Source organism: Schistocerca americana, chromosome 2, assembly GCF_021461395.2.
Source record: "Schistocerca americana isolate TAMUIC-IGC-003095 chromosome 2, iqSchAmer2.1, whole genome shotgun sequence".
In the NCBI taxonomy this organism is placed as follows: domain Eukaryota; kingdom Metazoa; phylum Arthropoda; class Insecta; order Orthoptera; family Acrididae; genus Schistocerca; species Schistocerca americana.
Genome location: NC_060120.1, coordinates 525712991 through 525733369, shown reverse-complemented (window position 1 = coordinate 525733369; position 20379 = coordinate 525712991). Strand labels below are relative to the sequence as shown.

At 39.0% G+C, this 20379-nt stretch overlaps 1 protein-coding gene across 1 annotated transcript; it reads right to left on the bottom strand.

Annotated features, from left to right (window-relative positions):
* Window positions 1–1070: 1070 nt before the first annotated feature.
* Window positions 1071–16537, bottom strand: LOC124596318. Its single transcript, XM_047135419.1, has 3 exons — window positions 16430–16537; window positions 7588–7815; window positions 1071–1403 (listed from the first exon to the last, which is right to left on the bottom strand). Exons 1-3 carry the CDS (start codon window positions 16455–16457, stop codon window positions 1342–1344), a joined length of 318 nt encoding a protein of 105 aa, XP_046991375.1. The 5' UTR covers window positions 16458–16537; the 3' UTR covers window positions 1071–1341.
* Window positions 16538–20379: the final 3842 nt, after the last annotated feature.

Genomic DNA, 20379 nt, shown 5'->3' with positions numbered 1-20379 from the left:
TAATGTTTAAGTAAAGACAGAAAGAAAAACACAACAACCCCAATTGGAGGTGTCAACTGGATACTGTTTGATGCTTTAATTGAAAAAGAATGTTTGGCGCAAACTGAACATGAACATCATTGAGTCTGAGTCTCCGATTCCCACAGCATTTACTCATCTCACTGAGCTAATGGGAGACCTCCACCTCAGCGCAGAATTAGTGCTACTTGCTCTTAGCCTCGCTGCATGCAGTAACAGCATTACCAGAGCCTCACTTTCTGAATAGCATTTCTGTTAACCAGTGAGTCGCCTAAGGTTAAGTAGATACACTTTTGTATTGAACTGGGTTGAGCAATGAAATGCCGACCGAAACGTGCAGCAATTTTTCTTCATCGTGTTTGCTGTTGGCTACCGCTATCAAGCAAATTATGTGATTATTGGCCATTTGGGATTTACATTTAATTTTAGTACTGAACAGAATAAATTATAATGTATGGTTTCCTTAACCCAACTGATAACGATTTTTTTACCTGCCTAGATATATCTTTCTGTTTTTTGATATAACACTATTTTGTAGCATTCCATTTGCATCATGCTTTTTTTCTTGGATTTAAAAAGCTTTATAAGTTTTCACATATAAAAATTCGGAGTCATTACTTTGAGCACGCACTTGCGCTTAAGCTTCAATCGAGAAGATCTAGTAATTGAGACGTTACACGGTCACTTTTACTACATCGATAATTTGAACCCGCATCTTGGCGTGATTTTTTTAAAGTTTTCTTTGCATAATAGCTTGCAATAAGTCCATGTAGAACCGTGAGATATGACACCATTTCCTCTAGATTACAAATGTTTCACTTCTTTCCCAGGCCAGGTAAGGCGAAGCCGTGGCGTCAGTCGTAAGTCTTTGCTGCGGCCGCCGGTGTCCTCGTGGCAGTATGTTAAGTTTGGAACTGGATATTGGCATTATAAAAGGTCAGAGTGAATAATGGATGAAATGCATTTGATGTTATTAATAATAAGCCTATGTTTTTAAGTATTTACGTGAACCTGTAGATAGAGAAATATCTTGTGCTTTTTAAATATAACAGTTGGCGCTATGAAACTGCACTTATATTGCGTCAGCATACAACTATTACCGAAACAACACAAAGATGAAAAGAATACAAATGTGATGTTTTAACAATAATCTTTACAGTAATGAGATATACAGCATGTCGTAAAATAATCAGAAAGATCTGACGCTCTTGCAGTTTCTTGGCTCTTCTGTAAACAGCAGATGTCTTCAGTGGGCAGGCCAGCCATTTTTGTCTTCACTCCCTCGCAGACGATTCAAGCTGAGCCAACGGACTTGCAATACTCCTAGTTCCTGGGACAATCTGACAGGTATGGTTTGCACTGACTCTTTGGTTTCACCACGTACACTGCAAGGAATTGAAATATGTTTTAATAGAGGTAGGAAGTATAAAAATAACATAGCAGTTTAAATTTACTAGTGATAAAACAACTGAAACTCTTCGCCTTTTACAGGCAGCATGAATCTCATTCCCAGCATTGTGACAACATTATGTTATGGTTGTGCATCAGAGATAATGTGGGGTTCCGCCAGTAATTATCTCTGTCCTACATTTTACGAAGACATGCTTAATAGGCGGAGAATGTTATTATAAGTGCCGTAATAATGTCACAACCGTAGTAACTGCTGCCAAGTGTGCTGTGTCACTGAGCTCCTTTCGTTATTGGTACTATATCAGACCGTTGGAAGATTGAAAACGCGAGTAAGCCTAATTTATAGCGTATTTCGAAAGTTGAGGATGTCACTAGAACCAAGTTCCTCTAGGGGCGTAATCCTCCTGCCGTGTGAAGCATTCAGTAAGCAACACATGTATCCTGTGACGTGCCAGATGACGATAACCTCAGGGACCTCGGTTTCGTTTGCTGGGAACTCATCTGGCGATCTCTGAGTTTGTGATTTGGGAATGGTCAGAACTGCCCGTCTCCAGTAACCGTAAAATTAGTCTTCTTAACAGCGATGACAGCTACTGCAAAAAAATTTACACTCTTGTCAATTTGATTAACAAGAATGTTACGTAAGTACTAATACTTATCATAAAGAAAGGACTGAATGAATGAATACTATATGATACTAAACAGAAACTTTAAGGAAAGAATTCAAGAAATTATTATTTACGAAGTTTGAATCCAGACTATAAACTGACCAAAGATAAGATTTATCCTAGGAGAGAGCTGTAGCCGCATCAAGCTGTAAGTTAGGTGTGACTACAATGTAATTCGGCAATGGAGATGTTAATTTCACTTCTCTCTTGAACTGTTGCAATAGTAGTATGCATGTTTACGGTTGGAAGTCAGACGTTGGACTGAAGTAAATCATGATTACCGTTTGGACAGATAACGGGATAGTTGATTGCTGATTTGTGATGGGACTTAGCCTTCATGATACTTAATAGTCACGAACATCAAAGGACACAGAATGAGACTGATACCGACATAAACTCAATTATTCGACTTGAGTAGGCAAGCCGGCCGAAGTGGCCGTGCGGTTAAAGGCGCTGCAGTCTGGAACCGCGAGACCGCTACGGTCGCAGGTTCGAATCCTGCCTCGGGCATGGATATTTGTGATGTCCTTAGGTTAGTTAGGTTTAACTAGTTCTAGTTCTAGGGGACTAATGACCTCAGCAGTTGAGTCCCATAGTGCTCAGAGCCATTTTTGAGTAGGCAACAGACAAACGCAATCACGGAAAACTTAGAATTGAGCCGTGTTGTCAGAAGCTATCGTCAAAGTCAGAATTGCCGATGCTAACAGACCCAGTACTCTGAATGAAAAATCGGTGAGTGTGTTCAGTGTAGGGACAGATGATTATGAAGAACATTATATTTTAATCCAACATTAATTCTTGGAGTGGCGTACATCATTTAATGGATATTTGAAGTGTGTTTTTGGAAATGACTGATACTTCGGATATCATAAAAGTGAGAAGTGATTTAGTGGCATTTTAACTGTAAACAGGAATAAGTTTAGACGGAAGTACGACGCATTCTTAACATTGCTCAACGGTATGTTATCTCTATAATTACATCGTGTAAGGGCGCTGATGACCACGCTGTGTAGCGCCCGAAAACCTCAAACCACACACACATCGTGTAGTTGCTGAATACGTGACGTAGCGTCGCCTTCTCGACGGAATGACAATTAACAACGCAATTTCCTCGCAAAACTGGTACAACCATCACCATCGAGCCGAGACAAAGCGAGACGTCACAGAGTACAGTTCATTCGCTGTGAACTAACGAAAGAGATTTTGAATTCAAAAAACTTACTGAGAAAACATTCTCGATGACAAAGTACTATGTATTTGGAAAAAATTATTTGTAGAGAATTTCGTCTTTGTACGGAACCTCTGAAGTGTCAAACCATGCTGCTCAAGATGTATGTGCGAATATTGCCTGTTATGTTTGATAGTATCACGGCCGCTGTAAGACCCAGTCGCCAATCGAATATCACTTATTTCTTACAAACCATTCCTGTAATATTTTTCTTTGGGGGGGGGGGGGGGGGGAGGGGCATTTCGAGTTCCATTGTTGTATTTAATCACGAATGGTACTTGTTCCATGCCCTCAATACGTTGCAACTGTCTGTCCAGTGTTCTATGTGTTTAGCCGTGGGTGCTTTACGATGGAGGTTACTGAGATCAATAAGTAAATGAACTTGTGTTTTTTGCATCGTACTGAAGATTTATCCCACTTAGAGGTAAAGCATCATTTGCTAGGATCTTGCTTATAAACATATATTCTCCTATCAGTCGAGTGTTCTCATATTGTTGTCCGCATACTATTGATCAAATATTTTTACTCGCATTGCATCTCGCTAAAATGGTAGTAGCTTTTCCCTCAGCTACGTAGCTGCAGAACGTTAAGGGGACGCTGGCGCACGACACCCAGATTCGTGACATCAATAGACATATCATGAAAGATAGATTCTTCTACTCTGCAGGAATAGTGTCAACCGTAATGGAGAATGGTGACCACCTAGGGGAATGGTAGCTACTTTCAGCTAAGTTAGTCAGTTAGCAGTTAGTGATTGACGAAAAACAAGAGACAAGGAATAGTTAAACTTTTTTGTAAAATCATGCGTCAGGCGACAGTTAATGACGGAATGAGTGTGAACATATACATGTGTGGGGTGAAATGTTATGAGGAAAATTAAATGACAAGACAGTACAGAGAGTAATTTAATGAAAAACTTGTTACAATTTTTGGAAAAATTGGTTACTGAACACGTGAGTCCTTAAAGAGTATTATTAATAATTGACAGTTGAAAATACAGAGGTGTTTGTTTCTTAACTTCTCTCTCTCTTTGTGTGTGTGTGTGTGTTTATGTGTGTGTGTGTGTGTGTGTGTGTGTGTGTGTGTGTGTGTTTGTGTGTTTGTGTGTGTTCGTTTTGATGTTCAAAGTTCCCACCGTTTTTTAACTCACATGTGCAGCAATAACGGACGCATTTGAAAATTTCAAAGAATCTGTGACGTTTCGGGCAATCGTATTTTGTGTGTCGAAAATGAGCCTATGTGTTTGTCACGGTATATATCCATTCTCTTCCTTGGTCCAAGTGAAAACCCGACTCCTTTCATTGTCAGGGGGTTCACGAGGTGGGTGCTAGCCAAGATCGCCAGTCATCAGTTGCTGTAACTTCTGTGTGTGCTTAAACCAGTATTATTGGGCTGCCAGTGAGGCATATTGTATGACACACACTCCTGGCGCATTTTATCGAACCAGCGGTTCCCATGATAATAAAACTGTCTTCGTTTCTGAAAATAGCAACTTTCTCTGCTTTTTGTGTCTGCGGGAAGGGATAAAAATACTCAAACGAAAGAGCGGAGGCAGACAGTTCTCCCGTTTAAGCATCTCTGAGAGAATAAAGCAGGAAACATTAGACAATTTTTATAGTAATATAAGATTCGTTTGATAACGTGTCAGTGCTCTATATGTCTAAAGGTCTCTCATGGTACACTTAAATGCGTTAAACGATTAAGCAATACACTCTTTACGTCTACATGAAAATAGCACACCAAATATGAAACATATGAAGAAGTACGAAAAACTGAGTACGTCGAATACAAGTCGACCTGCATTAAACTAAATACATGATTCATGTTAAAATGTGATGGCACGGTGAAATATAACGAACATACACGTGTATGGAATTATAATGAGTGATTTCTTCCATCGTGGATTCATCGAATAGAAGATTAGGGAACAGAAAATTCCAATGAATTTATTTTCGGATATGCATGGTTTCCAAGCTAGAGCCCTTTTGTTGAATCGTACATTGTTGCAGAGACTGCGGTCTAGTAATAGCTGTACCACGTAGCCACAGTTACCATATGCATGGTTTCCTCCTAAAGGGCGGTACTGTTCTTCATACGTCGTGAGATAGCACCCTCTCATGCAACAGTAATTAGTAATTTTATGTCCGATTCACTTTCACCTTATGGTGGACGTGATACGGCGTTATACACAATGGTTCCGTATTCGAATCGAGAGAAGGCGGACATGGTATTTACTTACGGAGAGGCAAATGACCATCTCAAGAGTATAATGTATACACAGCCCATTCCAGACATGGAGGCACTGGACCAGCGTATTCATACTGCCTTTGACACTGTTCGGATGCGACCTGGCCGATGACAACTTGTGAGACAGAACATGCTACGGCGCGTACATGCATGCGTTGATGGCACATGTAAACAATGTTCAGCACATACTGTAACAGTGGCTGCCTGGTACAGCGCGTATTAGTTCGCATTCTCTGTAACAACGTATAATTGAAAAACGATCATTTGCAAGGAAACAGCGGAAAGCAGTTCCGGACAAAAGTTCTTTAGACCTTATTTGTTCCTCATCGGCACATCGATCCAACACGTTGGAAAATATCACCCTGTAGAAACACTGAATGAATCCGGTACCGTTATCCATCACTCAGGATGAAGAGTGTGGAGAGCGCAAGATGACCAAATTGTTAATTGTTTTGAGAGAGACCAAAAGTTTGTAGAGGTGAGACCTTTCATTTTCCACAACTCTAGAAGATCCACATTTTGTTAGAGTTTGAAAAATTATTCTCTTGAAATTGCGCCAATGTGACTCTGCACGATCTCTGTGAAGTTACGGACTTCAGCTTTGTGCGAGATGCGAAGCAACCTTCTGTTTATTAATCGTCCGCAATAGTATTGCACCTGGGACTGGGGTGTTTCGATCGGTTCAACGTGAGTTTTAATAGTGATATTTTGCTAGGACACGATGAATAATTTCACAAAATAAGTACAGCTCTCCTGAAAGCTTCGATAGAAGGTGCATTTTCCTTGACCACTGTTCCTGATGGCTGCAATGTATCAGCCTGCCTACAACAGTGGCCACGAAAAGCCAAGCTAAATAATGTCGTGGTTGTATAGTAACAAACTTACTATACATTTAGAATTTCCCGCTTTTTTTCTAGACATTTCCGTCTACAAATTCATTATTTAACTTTCATGTAACCGCTACTCCCGTGGTAACCAACATGCATGCAGGCATAATTTCTAATTCAGTGGAAATCTTAAGTAGTACTACGACAACGCCACTTCCCTATCCTTTTTTCGAGATACTTTAGTTTCGCCTAAGTAACGTGCTTTTACCAGGTTCTTTTTACGGCCTTTACTGACTACTAATTATAATGTGAGGTATGCTGCTATTTATAAATGCCTGAAATTTCGGACATTTTTTGCAATCGTTATACGGTTAATAACTAGTACATTTTTCATCGTCCGTAAGTAGCATATTTCGATCTGATATTACATTGTAGATATGTAACTGACTGAATAAGTGTGTGCCCTAATTTAATGCTAGCATTATGTTTCAGATAAGATGTAATCTAGAACGCTCACTTATCATTGCCCAATTCACCTATTTCTTCGTCACTACGTCAACGCGTCGCTAAATTTTAAACTTTTCTAAAGTTAGAAGCCTATTTCTACTTGTTCCTAAGCGTATGACGGGTATTGTTTGTACACACAAACCCACTTTTCGGCCTTCTACAGAGAACGATGAAAAGTGTACGTTCCCTATCGATTTATAGTGTTTAACTTAGTATATGTGTGTACAACGCTGCCAATACATTCACTGTGAAAATTAACTACACGCTATGGACCGCGGCACTTTTGGCAGCTTACGTTACCTGTTCAAATATCTTTTCGTAAAATTTTGAAATTGTAGCCCAATTCGAACTTGATGTCGCGTTACATGACATAATCCCCGTAAAAGAATTCAAAGGTGTGTAGAAGTTAAAAACATGCAGCAGTCTTACCGGAAAAGAAAGTTAGTGTAAAAGGTAGACTAAATATGCACAGCAAATTGCTCTGAGTGGTTTTGGTGGAGAATCATGAAAAGTTGCAATTTCGTAATTTCGGTGAGGTAAGGGTAGTCACTGATTCTTGATAATTTGGTTTCATTCATGTCTTCACATTGAAGGAAGAATCGTTGGCAAAATATGATGCAAAACAATCTGGTGTTATATTGTCAAAAATGCACAGAATATAGAGGTATTTGAATTAACTTACCTTTCGGTAACTGGTTGTAGCAAGAATACAGCTTCAGCGAATTAGCATACAAGTAGAACTTGTTGTCTGCTGCGACACAAATGGTATCATCGTCATCTTCTGTGTAAGACGACCTCCCCAGAAATCTACTCTCAGCCGTGATATTGCCGATGCTTAGTTCCTCATTTCCGATGCTGGCGGTGGTCGACTCTTCTGGTTGTCCGTGGACCTCCGCCACTGCTAGCAGTGCTGCAAAAATCGATGAACGTAATTACAGATCGCTATTTCGTCTCATGGCTGTTAGTGCAACTCTCCCACTTACGACTTCGACACTACTGTATGCTATATGTGCACCGTCTGCTAGCGTGACAAAACTGAGGTATAGTGCAACTCTACTGACCCTTACCACGAACTCTTCCACGTGCTAACATATCTCCACCGTTTGGTAATGATACTGATTTTGTCTCATAGTGTGACTCTGAGTTTGACAGTCTTTTCGACGTACATGAAAACCATGTGACTACATTCAGTGAAGCTACAGTAAGGGAATACCGGATATTTGTGACATTTATGAAGAATATATGAAGACGTACTGCATCGCAATACGAGAGCATGCACACTTGGGTGAAAATACAACAGGTAGGACGGAAATTTCACCAATAATTTGTAATTATTATTAATTATCATTAAATTATAATATTTACTCATGTTTACGTGAATTCTGATACGTTGAACTCTATAGTGAACCGTAATTATTTACGAACTGGGGAATATTTTGTGTTTAATCGATGACAGGGGACGTTTTTACTGACTGTCCCAGCTTAATAAATAAATTGGAAATTACTAACACTAATATACACAATCCCGCAAACTTTATTGCATTTGATAGTCTTTGTTACTTCGTTTCATTCTCAAGCAATAATCGTAGGAAGACAATGTGAGTTATTTCACTGTCCGAAAAAATATCAGTTTATTGTAGAATTAGCATCTTGACGTTTGCTATAACAATTTTCCAGGAGACTAACATTTTTTACCACTTTTAAATACTTATTTTAATGCGTCTTGTATTTGCTTGCATTCGCTTTACTCGGTGATGCTTCGCTAAAATTTGGGCAAAGATAATTTTTCGACGTGGTAAGAAAGCAGGCATGCACCGCTCGACCCTACAATATCAACCCAATAATCCAAAGAGCGCTCAAATGTGGTAAGTGCCTAACATCATCCCATGGATTATTTGAACTACATAAGAGTAGTACCAATACATCGCAGCATATACGTCACGCTAATCGTTAGTGGCTTCAACTATCATACGATAATTGCGTTTGGCACAGGAGACACGTGGCCTAGGAAAAACCTGATAGTTGAAATCCGTTCGACGAAAGCTGAATACTCTTGCCACTCCAGCTGGGAGCAACAATGGCATAAGTGCAGTACTACGATTGCCGCGAGTAATTTATCCCTTGTACTGAGTGTACCCTCCTAAAATTACATACTTTCATTGAATAATGCTAAATACTCTCCTGGCTATAAGCTAAATGCTGTAACTGGAAATCGCTACCCGTAAGGTTGGTAATGGAATCCAATCTGTCCGCCTAACACCCCACACGGTAATTAGCTATGATGTATATAACAGAAAGATTGGTCATTTGTTGAACAGTCCGCATGTCCCAGAAAATAAAAAAGAAAGAACCAACAGTGACATAGACACTACGTTCATGTCGGACAAGTTCTCGCAGTAATTTCTAACTCCAATATACAAATGCAATTGTCTTTCAAGTTCTTGTTGGATTGATATTATTTCACAAATAGATTGACAATATTAGTACTTTCCTCACTTATGTTTGGAAATGTTTCCCTTTCTAGTAAGGTTCTGCCCCACTAAAAGTTAGCCAGATATTTGGCTGAAAAAGCTGGGCTCTTCATTGGTTCTGACATCAAACAGCCCGCATATTCTATGACGGAGGCATCAGAGATCTTTCACTATCTACGTTAAGTCCAAGATACTAGTACATACATGGATCTGTCACAGAAGTGTGACCACCGCCTTTGTTCGGCATCAGCACGAGATAACCACTCAATGACGGTAGGGTGCAACACTAACAGTGGAAGCTATATAAAGCGCGTCAGGGAGCCGCGGGGGACAGTAGAATCGTTGTCATAAAACAAAAAGAAGTTATTTATCTCACGTCCAAATGGGTATGATTATTGCCTTTCGGACCAAGGGTGGATGCACGCTTCAGTTTTTAAACTGTTCACGTGTCGGCCTGCTGAAAGTGTACTGTGCATGGCAAAACTGCACGATCCAAAATCGACGCCATGACCAGTGGGGCAGCATGGCCCATAGATGACAGGAGTGAAAGACAGCTGCGCAGATGTGTACGGATGAACAGGCATGCAACAGTCGAGGAAAAGACGCCCCAGGTGAACCAAGGGGTTACCAACAGTGTCTGCTCAACAATCATTAAGCGAAGATTGCTGTTTACTGGCGTCCACAGCAGGTCCCAGATTCGAACGCTCACGCTTTTCATCGGCGACGAAGCCTTCAATATTCACTCCAATACCTGAACTGGACCTGTTTTGAATGGCCGTTTTAGGCGAAAAACGTTTTATGCTCGATCGGGTATAAGGCGGGTGGCGCGTACGGTGTGAAACGTCTCAATGCAAAGAACCTGCAATGAGTGAGGGAGTGTTATGGTCTGGGAATGTATTCGTGTCGGTGATTCTTCATAATAGACGACATAATTGATCTAAACTAGTATGCGTTTGTGCTTTGGGACCCTGTCTACCCCTCCATAGAGCTTAATGTTCTTCGGCACAGTGGCATCTACCAAGAAGACAATGCATCCTCTCGCTGTTGGATCTGTAGTTTGCTCTTAACATGACTGGATATGTTTCCGTCTGTTCTTTGGAATGAGAGCTCAATATGGTAACTTCAGGGCTCTTGTACTTCTCTTTATACTCTGTGATCTACAAATGTGTTTCCAGTAATTGCAGTTTGGTTTTATTATGCAATTGATTTGTTGGATACTTGTTGCCAGTTTCACTACGTAGTTATCTGTAAAGAATATAAGAGTTTTTTCATTGTACTCGCTTTCTTCCATAGCGTTTATTATATGGCCCCTATTTTGCTTTCTAATTGTTACATGATTCTCCCTCTGTTTTATTTGTTCATATTACGTATTGTTTAACATTGTTTTTTATTTGCCTGCTCGTACTTATCTTTTACCTTTCTTTAATCCCCTTGGATAGTAGTTTGTTTAGTTAGTGATTAGTAGCGCATTTTACATTGCTGTTCATTATTGCAATACGTCTTACGTTTGTAAGCCCCTCCTATAATATTTAAAGAAACATTTGAAATGTGACGCATGAGAAAAATTATCTATCAACACACCTAACACTTCATAGAGGCAACGGAGAACGTGACGTCTTATGTTACAATTCAATATACAGAAACAAACACTGTGAATGCAGTGTTAAGCACGAGTCAGTCTCTATATTGTGAAGGCGGAATGATATGCGTAAGAAGATGTTCCAAAAATATTTTCCTAGAATAGCAGAACCTACATTGCAAGATTTATATTTTCTGTCTTTTTAGTTGCAGTGAGAACGTAAACAGGGGACCTCATGGGAAAAGTCGTTTAATATCACACACGCACACAAATGATCCAAAAATTTTGTTACTACAACACAGAAGAGTGAAAAAAATGCGGAAACTATTGTCCTAAGCTAGCAAAAAGTAATTAATGCTGTATCTTTTTTGTTCCTTAAATAAAGCTGGAGTCCTCTTTTCACCATTCCTACAAGAGGTGTTGTGTGCGCATTGCAGTATGTATCACATGTTAGCCTTATGCTTCTTTACTTCTCAAGTGTAAAAGGATTGCAACACCAGTCACTAACTCTCAAAATGCATATAGCTATTAAATGAAAGAGCTATTCGATTAAAACTGGTGCCATTGGCTGGTTTTGTATGAGACCGTTCTGGACAATATTTCTGACAAATTCCATAAGCTCATTTCATTCCATTTCTGACAAGTACCTCCAGCATTTTAGTTACAGAAGCGACTAATAGGGAAATCTCTTACATGTTCTGCGAAAAGATCAAAGTTCGCGAATCATTTATTATCATTGGGCTGATACAAATTCAACGGCTTCTGGTGTCAAAAGAATGTTAATGAAGATAGGAAAGCATTCGAGCTCAGCGGAAATATCAGCAATTTAGCTGCAGTGTATTTTAACTGTCAAGATCGAATGTTCAGCTCTTTGAATGATGGGGGTGTGAAGCACAAAATGGTAAATTCTAAGAGTATTTGCAAACGGCATCTTAGACCTGTATGTGCCGAAAAAGGTTCCATAGAAATGCAAAGGCCCGCCACAGTTCGAATGATACGTTACTAAGTTTCTGTCAAAATAATAAGAGCTTCATACACGTTTAAAAGACTTCGGAGCTTTGTTAAAAGCAAATCCCGAAAGCAGCCATGACATTTAAATTACACAGTCACTAACCAATCTGACAAAAAATCTTAACATGTATTGTTACAGTATATACATCTACTTCACTTATTAAGTCACTCTTTGACCGTACTGTCGCCCTCGCCACAAATCAAGGAGAGGAGGTCGAAGTACTGATTTCGCTTTTCTGAAACTGATTCGCCACAGAATTAGGTTTCGTTGAATTGTCTCAAAAGACCCACCTAGCCAACATTCACGTATTTGATAGAGCAATATCAACTAATATCACTCTGTAGTGGAAAGGTATCTGGATGTGAGAAAATGTCTTCAAGATCCTATACACAACTTTCTCCCCTTCCAGCAGAAGTTAATCGTAGGTCGAAAGAGCGGCAAAGCATTCCAAGCGACTCGAAAAAAGCACACATGATTGAATGCCTAACTCGTTGTCGTTGACCAACCCATTTTATACCCACGGATAGTGATCGTTTTGGAGGAAGGAAGTGTCCTCCGTAAGAAACCAAATTGATTCAGCAAACTAAAGTCTTATGGTATTCATCAACTCGGAATCACAGTATGGGCAATGTCGCCCACATCTAAGCCTCGTTCCTTGAATTATTCCGAACAATATTCGATACAGTTCGGAAATGCTATTTAGTGGTCAATGTACGAAAATACCGGATAGCAGGCCGCGGTGGCCAAGCGGATCTAGGTGCTTCAGTCCGGAACCACGCGACTGTTACAGTCGCAGTTTCGAATCCTGCCTCGGTCATGGATGTGTGTGATCTCCTTAGTTAATTAGATTTATGTAGTTCTTAGTTTTACTGGCTGATGACCTCAGATGTTTAGTACCATAGTGTTCAGAGCCATTTTAACCATTTTGAATACCGGATATTGGACCTGATTTATGATTTTATTCGGTAATTCACTGCAGAAATAATTCAAATGAACATACACACACACACACACACACACACACACACACACACACATACAAAGAGAGAGAGAGAAGTAAAGAAACAAACACCTCTGTTTTTCAACTGTCAATTATTAATAATACTCTTTAAGCACTCACGTGTTTAGTAACCAGTTTTTCCAAAAATTGTAACAAGTTTTTCATTAAATTACCCTCTGTACTGTCTGATCATTTAATTTTCCTCATAACATCTCCCCCCACACATGTATTCGTTCACACTCATCTCGTCATTCAGGCGGTCAGTCCGGAACCGTGCGACTGTTACAGTCGCAGGTTCGAATCCTGCCTCGGGCATGGATGTGTGTAATGTCCTTAGGTTAGTTAGGTTTAAGTAGTTCTAAGTCCTAGGGGACTGATGACCGCAGATGTTAAGTCCCATAGTGCTCAGAGCCATTTGAACCATTGAAGTGATAGTCGGAAAGAAGCTGTGATATGTCTATAACTGTTCACAATATACACAGCGTAGAAAATGTATTCCGTAGTCTGGGAGGTAGTAGTTTAAATGAAAACACAAGCAAAATATCCGGAAGACATGAGCTCTAAGATCCATACTTTTAGAGCTATGTGTACTTGGTGATACCGTAAACCGTATTCACAGTTCATTGCAAGTGCAGCGGATACCTTATTTCTAACAGAACCGGTGCGTATTTTGAACAGCTTACGAAAAACATTGTAGTTTTTTCCCTGTAATTGCCAGAAAATTGAAGCCTGCTGTTTCTCAAGGAAAATACCAAACTCCATTTTGATCACAAATGCAGGCCCTATGTAATAGCTTGTAAAACTACGACTCAGTGCCACACGTATTTTCCAGATACTTAATTTCATAAGTTTAAAACCATTTTTGAAACTGTATGTACTTGCGAATTCCATCGTAAATGTGATTGTAATATATGCTGGAAGAATAAATAACAAATAATTATTTGAAGTTGTAGTAAATACTCTGACAATGGCTTGGATGTTATATTTGTAAGAAACATGACATACATTTCATGTCACGATAATATCGTAGGCGTAAGAATGCGCGGAGGGGTGCGTTGCGTACAATGTGCATTGTTGTACAGACGTGTGTCTTGGAGCAGAAATGACAAATTGTGCGGGAAATGGTGTCATAATAAGTGGGAAGGTAAGACATAAGTGAGGGAGCACGTGTATGTGCGTAGCACATGTCCAAGAAAATATTTAGCATTAACGAAAAAAGCAGTATGGGCCAAGTTTATTCAAGCTTATTGCTAATCAAAAAGAGGCTACTGTCTATACTGAATATCATAATAAGCATTACATCGCACTGCAAGCAACTCATCGCAAAGTAAGAACCATATTGTAGTTTTATAATTGTGGTATACGCATGCCAGTATAATAGTATCTTTCTTGGAAAACTAGAATTGTCTTGTCAAACCAATCTTTACTGACCCAACCCGTTAGCCATCAACGTAATCGTATCCTCTTATCATAACTTCCGAAAAAGTGTCAAGTGAAGAATATAGTTAAAAGAAAAAAGGATCCGTTAAATTGACCACTCATTTTCAATCAAGTGGTTATTGTAATAGAAAGCTGTAGTAGCTGCGGTTCTTTATATCGTGCAGCAATGCTATGCTAACGCAGCAATCAGTTGAAACGAAAAGTGATATAAGTTCAATACACGTTTGAGTGACAAACGCAAACTGGCTATCTTGTAGCCCAAGTAATTTTTCTGATTTTATGGTGTGTCCTGTAAATGATATATCTCTACACAACACTAGTATTGGCAAGAGGTATTTGCCCTGAAGGAAAAATTCTACGGCACTATTCGAATAGTATCAGATAAAGAATTAATTACTTCTGGTCACGACTAAATATTTTCAAAGAGACAGCATTATCGTGATTTGTGTGACGCATTAGAGTTTCTATGCAGTGTTGCTAGTCGCAGTTAAATTTTTTATTAAAATTATTTGATTACTAATTAACATCTTTAGCGTTTATTTTACTCGTGTTTTTTACATCTAGCTTTGCGCAGGGGCATTCTGTTTATTTACCGCATTACCTTTGTTTCCAGCATTTGCGTGAATTCAGTGTCATTAGCTATTTACCAAATGTAGCTTTTAATCGTTTTGGAGATGGGAAACCTTTTATTCTGATTTCTAAATTCACCCAGACAACGTCCTACAGGAAGGCTGCCGCTCGTTGCCTCCTTTTTTTTTACATTTCTATCGTTGATGTACACTGCAAAACACTTGTGTAGTAGTGATCGGTTTGTAACTGCCTAAGTTCTGTCGGTAAACATCGATCTTCGTATTAGATGCTTTGTTCCTACTGACTGTGCAGTTTTATACTCGGGAGAGTATCTGTGAGTAATATGTTATGATACAACAAGAATGTAATGTGGTCCCACTGGTTTACTCAGTTGCTTACTGCACTCTGTTGATGATCGATTCGGAAACAGCTTACAGTAGACGAGATAAGCTTCATAATAGCGAAGATTAAGAAGTGTTCATTCGAAATAAGGAATGCATTTTAAAGTCTACTGGATTCTTTTTTTTTTTTTTTTTTTTTTTTTGTTTCGACCATACAATCATCTTTCAGTGCATGAAATACTTTTTTTAACACCCTCTACGTAAATGATCCTTTGGTACCGACGGAAATTCCATACGATTGATGTCTGTAGCGAGGTTGTTACGTTAAAAGACTGCAGGGATATGGAAACCTGCACTGCGCATAAACACGTGAAAAAACCCACAACACGTCATTTACACTCTTGGCGAAAATTCACTAAAACCAGGAAATACCTAGGAGTAATTGCACGAAGAGACCTAAAGTGGAACGACCACATAAAACTGGTTGCAGGAAATGCAGTTGCGAGTGTGAGAATTATTGGAAACGTCTTAATGAAATGAAATTCATCCACGAAAGAGATGGTTCTCAAAGCACAATGTCTGTAGGTTGCTGTGTCCGTCTCGTCCTTCTTGAATCGATAGGACTGAGATGGCAGAGAAGACGAAGAATGATTCTTTTGTTTAGTGAGTTCGAGGGCTTTACGAATATGCTGAACAAGCTCAATCTCCTCATCGTCAAACTGATATTCCACGACTCTAACAAGATGACTACGGGTGTACCTATAAGATTAATAAGACTGTACCTACAATATATATTTTTGTAATTGCTAGAGACTTACTCTCAAACCATTCATACTTTTCATATAGGCAAAACAAATACCTTTCGTCAACTATCTATGAACTACCATTGTTCACGAGCAAAGGATATGAAAAAATCGTCCTAGAACATTCCCGAACCTCTAAGGTGTTTTCCATTCCGAATTTTACGTCGCCAATTGCGGCAATAAAATGTACTCCCTGGATTGTACAAATAGCTTTTCAAACGGATCAATACATGAGAAATTATGTAAAATTGAGGTAAGGAAAAAATGTTTATCGTGAATGAAAGTTTATAAATTCTGTCAATACTTACCAGCAACAAGCAACAGAGAAGCCTTCATTGTACTCGACAGGACTATAACAGATGTCTGCGTTATATTTTCATTTATATATGTTTAGACACCCGATGCCATCACCGAATGTTATCGTCAAGTTCCCTTCTGATTTTCCGTTCCGTGAACTCTGGTTGCAGCAACCAGCAGCAGATTGACTTTCCTTGTACTTGAAAGGACGTCTTATCGTTCGCAGTGTCTAATTATAATCAACATTACAACTACAGCATTTAATAACACTTTTTACCGTTCTGGGTCATTTAGTTAGCTTCTTTTTTCCTTTCCTTCTTTTTGCGTTGTGTGACACTTTAATAGAGGCGAGGAAACGAAACGACAGGGTCTACGGAAATTAACTGCCACGGCACACCAACACAGTTGAGTTGATATTTTTACACACGTCTTATTGGCAATACTTGTCAAATCCGCAATGCGAAGACAAATTTCTACTAAAGCGAGTTTCTAGAAATTGCTGATAATATGTTTTAGCATTAGTACAACTCAGTTTAGGCACAGGTGCGTAAGGAAAATTTTTTTTTCTCTCAATAAAGCCTATCTTTTAATGCAATACGGCTCGAATCCTGATGAAAGGATATGAACAGAAGTCAGTGATCGTTTATAAAGTTCATCTTGCAGTCTAAAGAGCTTTCCATTTTGAAGAAGAAACTCTTGTGCCAAGAGGATAGTATTCCCAGGAACTCAAGCACCTAGATACTACAGTCTAGTTACCAATCTTAGAATCACATGACGGAGTGTACTCTAGAGACTACCTAAGCAGATTCCACCATCTTCTATTTTTTTATTGTTCTTAGACGTAAGGTTGTGTTTTGTGCAATATTTGTAATTTTTTCGAGATCTACACGTTTAAGTCTCGTATAATGCATTAACTCTATTTGAAATATATGGTTAATTCTTTAGTTACAGACTATTATGCCAAGTTATACATATATATTGCACTGGATTAAATTTGGGCGCACTCTATCGAATTGGCACGTAAAATTCTCCTCCTCAAAAAATCGTTTTGTGTGTAACGGGTAACAAACCGACGCCTTCTGTAGACACTAGCCGTCATATGAAATACAAGTTGCATTATTTGTTAGGATTCAGCCTAGCTACACAATTCCAAACGGAAATGGCAAATATTTGCTACAACTCCAGAGAAAGGCACATAAAGACTCTTAGAAAAGACATCCTATATAAAGTATTGACGGTTACGGAATGCTGCGTCGGTCGTTCACCTTAATAAGAAATAATTTAACAAAGGACAATGCTGTGACTTGGAAAATAGGAAAACCTTCAATTTGGCAGAGAAAATATTGTAATGCAGGAAAAAACTGGAGTACAATGAAGTGGATAAGGAATAAGAAAATATTTTAAAGATCAAGTACTCATCTGGCTAGAAGCGAAAGTGTGTAAATTGTTTCGAATTACCACCTTGTCCCCTACCTTTCTGGTAGAGGGAAAGTCACCCAAGGAACGACTTATAGAGAAGGAGACGACGCGTCACATCTCACTAACACCTTCACAGAGGTACACATACGTATTTAACATGAGAAATGTTTAATTGTTTTGGGTTTTAGTGTAAATGGCATATTAGTTATAATACAGTAGAGTCACGTGAAAAGATTATGTCACATTGTCCTTAGAAAAATGAAGTGAAACAATTTTTTTAATGCTTTGAACCTCACATTTTGCAATAACAGATATAATGTCTGGTGTTATACCACAATCACTGGTTATACAATGTTACTTATAATCCGTCTTGACTGCTAAAATTATTTATTCACATGGATGGTTTCGGTCACCATCAGATCTGCAAATTTCGGTTACAGGAGTAACTCATCCATAAGCAACAACCTTCACATGCTGCGTCCTGTAACCGAAATTTGCAGATCTGAAGGTGGTTCTAGAGGCACCGAAACCGTCCACGTTAATAAACATCTTTACAATCAAGACGGATTATAAGTAACATAGATTTGAACCTCGTGCACAGTGATGTTGTGGGCCATACAGAGCTAAGATAATGATCAAATTCATTTGCACTACACTTCCCCAAAGGGGTTGTAACAAGACCAATACCCCTGGCTCTTCCTATGACTAACGAAGAAGTATGTAGAACACTTCACATCGCTTCACAGGGTTCAGACCTTGCAAACAGCAACCTACGATATCACTGTATGGTTTCACCAATCCTGCTACCTTTAACGTTCCTACTGCTTCTTTCAAATACTTGTATACTATCTTGTTATCAGTGGTCTGAGAAAGATATTTGGAGAGATTTTCTCCGTTAGTAAGACTATTTTTTCAGTGTCTTCACGAAGAAGACGAAATTAATAACATTAAAAATCAAGTAAACAAAACAGTTTTATGACATTTTGACTGTTACCTGGAAGTAAACATGGCAGAGAGGACATTCTGTTAAGTGGTACTGAAGACAAATCGTCATAACGAACGGTACAGCCTTTCTCGCTTCGAGTGGAGAGATACCAAATCTCTTTCTGTTACTTCTCTTTAAACATCGCTAGGATTTCGTTTGTGGCTTAAGGAATATGTCAGGATGGTTGCTTTAAAAAAAAGACGCCACTGATATCCTACCACATCCATATCATAGCTTGTGTTCTATTTCTGAAGAGATTACCATATTTCCTCATGACGTGCTTGCTGCTGCACAAAAATATACTTCGATATCGATTTTTATTCCTCTGTCGCCTTGTCTCTAATGGACAGCACTCACGATTATATGTTACGGTCGTGGTCTGAAATAAATTTTGATTTTTGCGCTACTGCGTAATTTTTCAATCATCAGCTGATTCGTAGCGGTTACAGAGATGGATCATTTTATTTCATGACTAAAAATGTAGCAACTTATATCGTAAAACTGACTTCGGTTGGGAGCAAACCTGTTGCAAGAACGAGGAAACAAAAAATCCCGAAACATTGTATGTAAATGATAATCTGTGAAGACAGCAGCTTGAACTCTGATCCGTCGGCGGTGAGTCAGCCACTTCGTGCTCTTCCTCTAGCTGAAAATTCCGGTGTGGTCTCGAGGGCTCTGGACAGTATGTCGCACCTCACTATCGCTTCTCATCTGGAACCACCTCTTACTCTGTAATAAATAAGGGTACAGATATGTCAACAAAGATGAACCCTGTGAAAACTCCTGAAGAGGTCTTGTTAATCATTGTGGGTACAGCAGATGTCAGACACGCCCTTTCCTACAGAGCACACGCACTTCTATTCCTGCAGCCCCTGCAGAACATGAAGTCACAATTGTAAATTTCCTTTGACTACATCCCTATTAACAGTTCAGTATCAATTTTGATGATGAGTTTTCAAATACTTCATCTTCGCCTGATTAGTAAATAAAGTGACGTGCTACTTGTGTACTTCTTACTAACAAGGGACAGCTTTGACAACGAATTTTCGGAACCGCACAAAACCATGTATAAAATAACACCTGATCACAGAAAAACCAGTGGTCTGTGTAATTTCCATGAAAAACGTTTCATTCTACAAAGAGCAGTATTTTAATAGAGAGAAATAAAGTAACAATATGTAAGTGAAAGGTAAATAGGGAACTGGAAGAATATTAACACGTAATTCAATGACGACAGTATAACAAGAATTTTCAGTCAACAGTGCAAAAATACTCTGCCTAAAGTAATCATATAGCTCAAAACACACATATCCTACATACCTGATAGTACTTATACTAATCCTCATTCTGCAGATGCTGGAGTGGTTAAAACAATGCGGACGAGAACAAAGACAACACCTCACTAAATCCACGTTTCTATGATCAATATCACTTACGTATTCAATCAGTCCAATAACAAACGTGACATTAATTACATTTTTAAATGGTGATGTGGGTATGTCAGTGTCAAACAGGCTTTTCACCAAGTTTAGTGCAAAATATGCACATCCTCTGTTG

Coding starts and splice junctions, on each gene's coding strand:
- LOC124596318 (XM_047135419.1), bottom strand. CDS start 16,457: ATGAAGGCTTCTCTGTTGCTTGTTGCTG. Junction 7,816..16,429: donor TTCTCTGTTGCTTGTTGCTG/GTAAGTATTGAC, acceptor CGATTTTTGCAG/CACTGCTAGCAGTGGCGGAG. Junction 1,404..7,587: donor CTACAACCAGTTACCGAAAG/GTAAGTTAATTC, acceptor AATTCCTTGCAG/TGTACGTGGTGAAACCAAAG.